We start from the raw sequence: 8,775 nt of genomic DNA, 5'->3' as shown, positions 1-8,775 counted from the left end.
GTGCTCTGCAGAGAGCCTGGAGGCTGCTGCATCTGCTGTATCCAGCACAAGGCCCTCATACTGTTCCATACCTTCATAGAGAAAGCACTCATCTTCCAGTGTGTCAGAGCAGATGCACACTTAGAGCTGCCCTTCTCTCTTCCCATGTCGATGCCACAGGCTGGGGCAGCTGTGAACTGCTGGAGCCAGCTGATTCTTGCCCTTGAACTAGGGCAGCTGCTTCTGCATGACCCCTCTGAGCTCTGCTGCTCTCTGCCTCTGTACCAGACTTTCCTATGAGTTTTGGGGCTGCAGTGAATTTCAGCTCTAGGTGCATGACAGTTGGGGGAAAATCAAGCCACTGCCCCTGCTAGCTATGCTGAATGCCCCCTGGGGCTGGAGGCTCTCACAGGAGCAATGTGAGACCTGTGTAGTGGCAGAAGACCATTTGGGCCTTACCTGGTTTGAAGAAAGAGTGTCAGGTGTGTGCAGACTTTTCCCTGTTCTCTGTGGGAGTTGCAGAGCCATTTCATCAGACCCACACCAAGCTCAGGAAGGAGATGGCTGGGGCTGGAGACGCTGTGCTGTGCTGGAGTTAGAGAAACTGCTTTATGGGTTAATCATCTTCCTGGTTAGCAGCTGTCTTGAAAGACTCACCCACTTGTTTTTCACGGATAGGCCTTGCCCTGCCCTGCCCAGATAGAAATGCATCTGCTGTCAGAAATATGCCTCTGTAAGGTGCTTTTCCACTCCCAATCTTGCCTGTGTATATCACAGCTTTGGCAGGGGAATGGGCTCCAGACTTGCCCACAGGTCCCTCACAAGGACATGACACCCATGAGGGCTGCTCTCAGGGTGACCCACAGCCCACCTACCATAGCTAGCAGTGATAAGGTGAGCGTGCCCTGTGGTTCTAGGTGTGCACTCTTGGGCTCCAGGACTTGGACTGTACACCTGCTGCTCAAGCAGAGAAAAAAAGCTTAAACAGGAATCCAGGATCTTACACCTAGTCTCATTTAGAAGCAGCAGCAGCAGGAGTTAAAAGATATTTTGGTAACCATGTGTAGGTATGGATGAGAAAAAATGCCACCTGCTGAGGAGCCAAACCAAGAGCTGGCGAAGAGTGGGACTGCTTTCATCAGGGCTTGTTTGCAGGGGTGGAATAGGGCTGGGCTGGGTAGGTGCCATTCAGTTCTCTTCTGAAAGGCTGTCTGCTGAAGGGAGCTTCTGAAGGGAGCTGGAAAGCCCTCGCTTGGGTGAGCAGCCAGGCATGGGAGGAGGAGGGGGCTCGGGGGAACAGAGTGGCTCTCAACAGGCACAAGTGCTGGGGAAGGGAGCTGAGCGAGTGGCAGAAGGGAAAGGCTGCAGACAGTGCAAAAACTCCTTGTGGTGGGCCAAACTTGTGGTGGGACCAAACCACGATCTTTCACTGATGCATTGTGGCAAGGAGAGTGAGATTCCGGGTGTTTCCTAGCAATGAAACATAGAAAGGGTGGTGTGGAGGGGAAGGAGCTACAAATAGGTTGCAACGGACGCTGAGCCAGCACCAACGGCCGGGAGCGTGGGAGCCGCCGCAGGTGGGTCTGTGGAAGCGCTGCCTTCCGGCAAACAAGGAGCCAGGGAACGAAGAAAGGCCGGGATACCCTGTGCCTGTGTCCCGGAGAGTCCCCGCTGCCGCGCCTGGGACCAAGGGCTGAGCATCCCGCGGTGCAGCCGCAGGCATCGCGCACCCCCGGGTGTGTCTGCATCCGTGGGATTCGCGTCCGTGGGCCTCGGTGCCTGCGGGACTGCCCTCCTCGCCCCGCGGCTCCGGGGCGGGCGGCGGCGGCGGCCCCGCCCGGTGCGGCGGCGGCGGGCGGAGCCGGCGTGCGGGCGCGGCCCCGTCTCCCTGCGGCTCTCGGCGGTGCGGCGGCCCGGCCGGCTGGGCCCCCCGCAGCCCCGGGCATGGGAGCCCGCGGGCCGGCGGCCGAGGGTGGAGGAGGAAGAGAAGGAAGAGGAAGAGAAGAAGGCGGCGGCGGGGGCCGCTGACCAGCGCCGGGGCGGCGCGGCAGCCCCGAGGCCGCGGTGAGTGGAGCGGCGCGGACAGGCCTGGCCGGGCGGGTGAGGCCCGGGATGCGACCCAGGGGATGCGAGCCCGGTCACTCATGGGCGGCACCACTCCGTCTCGGGAAAAAGCCTAATTTTGAGGTTGTTTCTGATTTTTTTAATAAGTTTTTGCATGTGTCGAGGACTGGGAAAAATTAGGGTGTGGGGGAGTGTTAGTTGTGCTGAATGCGGCCCCTCGCCCCAATTTTGGCCGGCAGGTTGGCACCTTTAGGGCATCGGGGCCACCGGCTCCCACCGTGCCTCCCTTCTCCCAGCCCTGGGATGTCTTGTGGGAAGAAGGATTGAGTGCACGGGGTTGAGCATCCCCTACAAAACGAGCATCACCAGCCCCATGGCATAAACTGCACTGGCATGAAACCCTGGGGCCCAGCTCCCTAGCCCCAGGTTGGTTTTGGCCTCTCACACCCTGTACAGATGCTGCGGTGGAGGGAGATGACATCATATTTCATAACCCCCTCCATAGTAGTTTAAGCCCACTCATGTTCGCGGTGTCCTGTGGCCACTGCTTGATGGAGTGCTTTGCTTTTGTTCTTGCTGAGTGTCACTCCCTACTTGCCTCATGGACCATTCTACAAAGGGCCCCTAAAACCAGCTCTGATTTTTCCCTATTGCATCCCCATCTGGCTGTTGAGGCACCACCACTCCGTGCACTGCACAGGTGTTTGGGGAGGGTTTCTGGCAGGTGCTGGGGGCAGGCAGGTCCCCGTGTCATGGGCTGTGTGAGGTGAAAGGCACTGTGATCGGGGGGAAAGTCTGAGCAATAACAGCAAAGCCAGCTTTTCGTCAGAGGGCTGCTTTCTAGAAAAAAGTTGGATCTGGGGTTGTGCTGCTGGCACATGGCAAGACCTCCCTATCCACAGGGGCACTGCTCTGCATCCTGCAAAGAGAGGGTAGACATGGTTGGGGCGTTGAGCTCAGAGCCTTTTCCAGCACCTCCCTGCCTATGGTGGGTTCCAGGGTCTGCCTGCCTGGGTCAGTCCTGCGACTGGGAAAGGACACTCCAGAGCAGGGCTGGGCTAAGGATCCTCCTTCACACCTCAGCTCTGATCCCCCTACCCATCCAGTGTGGCCATCACTGCTGACTCAGTGTCTTGTGGCTCCCTGGAGAGCCCCACTGGACAGGGCTGGCAGCTGCCAGTGACTGGTTGCCAGCACTGTTGGGTGCTACCTGCACTCCTGCTGGGGGTCCTGCTGCAGACCCCCAGGCACCAGGGTGCCCCCAGGGACCATGCAGCAGCTCTGGCCTGTCCTGAGATCCTCAGGGCTTTGTGAATCCCGATGCCTGTCCCTTGTGATTGCTTTGCTGCATCCTAGCAGTTTCCCTAAAAGCAGGGACTAGCAGGGCAGGGCTCAGGGCAGGAACTGGGGTGCATGGCTGTGCTGTGGCAGGGCTGGGAAAGGCCGGATGGTTTGACTTCTCTGGGACTGTCTAGTGACTCTCCCAGCTGGCTTCGCAGCAGGGCTCTGGCCTGGCTCCAGGCATCATGTGGGAGATAAGGGGACCCTGACTTCCAGCAGTCCAGTTTCCCAGGAGGCCTCACCATCAGGAGGAGGGGAAAGGATCTGCACCCCTGGCTGAATGCCAGATCCCCCTGGATGTGATAGGGAACCCTGACTCGTGGGGTCTGGGATGTCCTGCTTGGCTCGTCCTGGCCTGACTCTAATTGCCACCCTGCTTTGATGCTGCTGCTGGGGTGTAGCTCTGTGGGGAGGGAGCAGGATGGGGAACAGGGAAGTGGAGTACATCAGAAAGGGGTGGCTGATGGGGACACCTGTGGTGCTGTTGTGACATCCCAGGCTGGCCGTGTTTTTGGAGAGCTTAGCCTTTGTCAAGGGCTCAGCCTCCATGGAGGCTCTTTGTGGCATGTGTGGAAGTATCTGCATACTTTCTCTGGGTGGGAAAAAGGGAAGAGAAGTGGATCTGTCCTGTTCTGGTCTTGGCCTAGGAAAGTGAGGAGGTGATTTGCTATGTGGGGCTGAGGACCTCTTATGTCTTCGTGGTTGTGCCTTCAGAGCAGGGATCCAGGAGCAACATTCCCCCTGGGGTGCTCTCTGGCATACCATCCTGCAAGCCCTTCATGTCTGCATCGGGCCTGTGCCGCTCCTGCTGTCCCAGTGTCATTTGGGCTGGGCTGGGGCTCAGGCTCGTGGTGTCCTGAGCGTGAGGTGTCTTGGCAGGATCAGGACTGTGGCTGGAGCCGCCCCCCTGCCCCGCCAAGCGCACATGTCCGCCTGCCCGTGCCCAGAAGATGACCAGGCTGCTCTTGGGGGTGACCCTGGAAAGGATTTGCAAGGCCGTGCTGCTGCTCTGCCTGCTCCACTTTGTCATCATCATGATCCTCTATTTTGACGTCTACGCGCAGCACCTGGACTTCTTCAGCCGTTTCAACGCCAGGAATGCCTCGCGCGCCCACCCCTTCTCCAACTCTTCCCGCCCCAACGGCACGGTTCCCAGCTACGGGCTAGCCAGTGCTGAGGCCCCATCCCCCAGCACCAAGCCCAGCACCAACCAGTCTGCCACTGAGAAGCCCTTGCAGCCCTGCCAGGAGATGCCTCCTGGTTTAGGTGAGACATGCTGGGTGAGCGTTGGGGATGAATTTGGGCGCTGACTCTAAATATGGGGCTAAGGTGGGTGCTCATGGCTGACATCCTTATCCCCTGGGCCCTGGGCATGGCTTTCCCATGAAATGGTAGAGAAACCCCAGCCTGGAACTGTATGAGGACAGCCGGTTTCAGGTTTTGTTAGCCCAGTCTCTCTGCCCTGTTTTAGGAAAGGTTCTGAGAGCTCTCTGCCCTCAGCAGTGCCGATCCCCCTTGCAAGTCCCCCTCGCTGTTTGCTTTACCACTCTGGGCAGGAGCGGCAGGTGACCATGACCCTGACCATGTCCTGTCCTGTGGGCATTGCCCGGCCCTCCCTCTCACAGTTGGGCGCCTGCTCATCGAGTTCAGCTCTCCCATGAGCATGGAGCGAGTGCAGCGGGAGAACCCTGACGTGCGCCAGGGTGGCAAGTACACCCCCCCAGACTGCCTACCCCGGCAGAAGGTGGCCATCCTCATCCCCTTCCGGCACCGTGAGCACCACCTCAAGTACTGGCTGCACTATCTGCACCCCATCCTGCGCCGGCAGAAGGTGGCTTATGGTATCTACATCATCAACCAGGTGAGGGGACAGGGGCAAGGGGTGGCAGGGCTGGGGTGGACGAGCATTGCTGAGCTTTGCCCTGCAGTTCGGTGAAGACACCTTCAACCGGGCCAAGCTGCTCAACGTGGGATTCATGGAGGCACTCAAGGACGACGAGGAGTACGACTGCTTCATTTTCAGCGACGTGGATCTCATCCCTATGGACGATCGCAACCTCTATCGCTGTTACGAGCAGCCACGGCACTTTGCTGTTGGCATGGACAAGTTTGGGTTCAGGTAGGTGCCCTGGGGTGCTGGGGTGTTTCTGCACAGGCAGGGCTGGAATATCTCTCTGGGATGACGTCAGGGCAACCACCCTTGATTGCCACCTGGGGCAGGCATGAGGTTGATGGCTCGAATTGTGGACCTGAGATGGCAGAGAGCACAGAACGCTGGGTAGGAGGGTGACACAGGAAAGGGTTGGTACTTGTACTTCGGGGTCCCCATGGTGCTCACCTCCATCTTTGCCTGTTCCTGGGGCTGATCCATTTGCTGTCAACCTGCAGGCTGCCGTATGCTGGTTACTTTGGCGGTGTCTCTGGGCTGAGCAAGTCCCAGTTCCTGAAGATCAATGGCTTTCCCAATGAGTACTGGGGCTGGGGAGGAGAGGATGATGACATCTTTAATCGGTAGGTGTCCAGCCCCTCATTAGCACTGACTGGTTGGGGTGTACCAGGCTCCCCACTGAGCACTGAATTTGCACCCTTACGACACTGGTGTTCCTGGTTTTATGGGGGATGTACATGGGCTGTGCCACATGTCAAGGAGGGATTGAATTACACTCCAGCTTTGGGGCTGATGACCCTCATGGATGAAACTGGCCTTTCCCAGGGTGCTGGGGGGCTGCAGGACACCCCTCTGCCTCTCTCGTGGCCGAAGTCTGCAGCGTAGTGTGCCTGTGGGCTCTGCTCCATGCAGGGGCTGGGGTGCTAGACTTGGATGTGTCCAGGGCTGAGATTAAAAACTTGGAAACATCTCAGTGGTGGCCGTGCAGCAGCTACACAGTCATTCCTGCCAGCAGCCAGCAGGCAGCAGTACAGCTGGAAGCTGAGCAAAGCCCAATCCCCCCACACCCCGTGTTGGGTGCCAGAGCTGGACAATGGCCAGCTCACCTCCCAGGGGTTCCCCCATGGTGCTGCGCAGGGAAGCAGTGTGCAGCCAGTGGGGTGTAACCTGTAATGGCCAGGCTAGCGAAACACCTTTGTGGGAGCCCTGGACATGTGGCATGGTTGTGATTTCCGCACAAGATGGGCTCAGGGTGGGGGACAAGAAGTGTGTGGAGCTCTGGAAGAGCTTCAGGCACCCCCTTGATCTGAGGAGAGGGCTCCAAGGGAAGGGCTAGGCAACGGCATTCAGGGAATGTAAAGGGCAGGGGCCACAGAGGGAGGGAGGAAGGGAGGGAGGGATAGCTGCACATGGATGGCTGCCTGGGTGCAGCACAGGCTGAATGCAGCTGCTGGTCCCTGGACAGGAGTGGTGCTTTGGGCACACTGCCATGGGCCATGTGGCACCCTAGGTCATGACACTAGCCTGGGTGGGGCCTGGCTTTGCTTATCTTGGCTTGGCACAGCTTTGTTTAACCAGGGACAGGTTTATTTTGCCTGGGGTCTGACCCTGGAGGTCTCTGGGCTGGGGAATGTCCGCACACTGATCCCTTCTCCTCGCCCCCAGCATATCCCTGAATGGCATGAAGGTGTCGAGGCCCGACATCCGCATTGGGAGGTACCGCATGATTAAGCATGAGCGCGACAAACACAATGAGCCCAACCCACAGAGGTGAGTGAGCCGCAGGGCTGGGGAAGTTGGGACGCTGGGCGATCACTTGGCTGCTCACCCCCACAGAGGTCCAGCACTGCTGGCACTACAAGACATCCCTCCATCCTCATCCTGCTCTTCTTTCCACCAGATTCACCAAGATCCAGAACACCAAAATGACGATGAAACGGGATGGGATCAGCTCGCTGCAGTACCGGCTGGTGGAGATCTCCCGCCAGCCCATGTACACCAACATCACGGTGGAGATCGGCAGGCCACCGCCCCGCCTGGCCCGCGGCTAGTGCTCCTGTCACTGGAAACCCCTGTGCCTGGGCTTGGCTGGGCATGGCGGGTTTTGCCCCAGCTCAAGAGCCAGAACTGGACAGGGATGTTTTCTCCCTACTCTGCTGCCTTCTGGAGACGGCTGCCCCCCAGCCGGCCCTTTGGTCCCTAGGATTTCTCTGTCTCCCCCATCCCCACGAGTGTGTTTGCAGGACCCCTGCCCCATACGTGGTGTGTTGGTGGATGAGCCCAGCTGCCCTGCAAGCAGCTCCTAGCACAGAGAGAGGGGGCAACCCCAGGCCTGGCAAGGGGCCCCCAGTCCATGCCAGCTCCTGCCTGCACCCTGGGTGGGGAGGGTGAAATCCCACTGCTCTGTGAGAGCTGGAGGGTCCCCACCAGTGCTGTGAGAAGTGGGGTGCAGGCTTCCCCCTTTACCAGCGCTGGAGCCACTGCTGCCCCAGCTGGGGATGGGAGCAGCCTGGGGCCCCCAGGCAGGCAGGATCAGGGCAAGGTTGCTGCCCTGGCCAGGCACTGCCCATGCTGCTGGGCACACAGACGTGGCTTGCTGTCTTCCTCTGCTTTAGTCTGGTGCTTAGAGCCGGGCCCTGTCTCAGCTCTGCCAAACAGAGACCTCTGATTAGTGAATGCCCCTCGCTGTGCCTCAGTTTCCCCAGGGCTGGGAGGATGGCAGCTGTATCCCATCCCCCTTCCCCAAAGGCAGGTGCTGTGTGTGTGTGCAGCCCCTGCCTGCGCCTGCCCTCACCTGCCCTCCCCCCTTTGGTGGGGGAAATAGGGCTGATTTGAACCCCCCAGCGCCTCTTGGTGGGGGCTGGTGCAGCCCCCCTCTAGTAGGGAGGGAATCTTCTCCTTGAGGTCTCCCCTTGTCTGCCTTCCCGCTTCCAGGCCAGGGGCAGGGGGGCTGCAGGCAGGAGAGGCCGGGACCATGCAGGGCAGGAGCCCTGTGCCCCTCCATGGGACTGGGAGCCCCAGCACCCCTGATGCTCCATGGGGGGCTGGGAGTAGTGGGGTTGGGGACAGGGCAGCTCGCCAGGGCTGGGGGCACCGGCGACTTTTGTACATTTGAATGTCTGACCCTTTTTTCAGCGTACGTTGAATGCAGCGTTCGGTCGTAGAGACCGGGGGTTTTGTATTTAATAAAAGTTTGAAAAGTTGGCAGGCTTTGTGGGGGTGGGAGAAAACACCATCTGATAAGGAAGTGGGATTGTGGAGTATAGGGCGGAAGTCCTGTCTGCTGCCTCCAGCTGCTGGCTGGAAGGCAGAGCCCCTGAGTCACCCCCTCCACCCCCTGGGGGATCCCCCAGCTCACTCAGCAATGCTGGGAGGCCTAACAAGGAGCCCACCTAGGGCAAAACCAGCTGCCCTCCTGTCCATTTGGGGATAATGCTTTCCCCCAGCAGGAATAAGCCCATCCTCCATCCTCTGCCTTACCTGCAGGTGATTTTGTACGTCCA

At 59.3% G+C, this 8,775-nt stretch overlaps 1 protein-coding gene across 1 annotated transcript; it reads left to right on the top strand.

Annotated features, from left to right (window-relative positions):
• The first annotated feature begins 1,841 nt into the window (after nucleotides 1–1,841).
• B4GALT2 (beta-1,4-galactosyltransferase 2) lies at nucleotides 1,842–8,476 on the top strand. The gene is made up of 7 exons (XM_050977303.1): nucleotides 1,842–2,043; nucleotides 4,264–4,650; nucleotides 5,010–5,245; nucleotides 5,313–5,503; nucleotides 5,773–5,895; nucleotides 6,938–7,042; nucleotides 7,173–8,476. Exons 2-7 carry the CDS (start codon nucleotides 4,335–4,337, stop codon nucleotides 7,321–7,323), a joined length of 1,122 nt encoding a protein of 373 aa, XP_050833260.1. The 5' UTR covers nucleotides 1,842–2,043; nucleotides 4,264–4,334; the 3' UTR covers nucleotides 7,324–8,476.
• The last annotated feature ends 299 nt before the right edge of the window (nucleotides 8,477–8,775 follow it).

This window comes from Serinus canaria, chromosome 8 (genome assembly GCF_022539315.1).
Source record: "Serinus canaria isolate serCan28SL12 chromosome 8, serCan2020, whole genome shotgun sequence".
Lineage (NCBI taxonomy): Eukaryota > Metazoa > Chordata > Aves > Passeriformes > Fringillidae > Serinus > Serinus canaria.
This window is presented reverse-complemented; position numbering and strand designations above follow the sequence as displayed.

What these genes read in the sequence shown, in the direction of transcription:
- B4GALT2 (XM_050977303.1), top strand. Translation starts at nt 4,335, where the DNA reads ATGACCAGGCTGCTCTTGGGGGTGACCCTGGAAAGGATTTGCAAGGCC. An exon ending in GGAGATGCCTCCTGGTTTAG is followed by an intron (nt 4,651 to 5,009) that starts GTGAGACATGCT and finishes TCCCTCTCACAG; the next exon opens with TTGGGCGCCTGCTCATCGAG. An exon ending in AATGAGCCCAACCCACAGAG is followed by an intron (nt 7,043 to 7,172) that starts GTGAGTGAGCCG and finishes TCTTTCCACCAG; the next exon opens with ATTCACCAAGATCCAGAACA.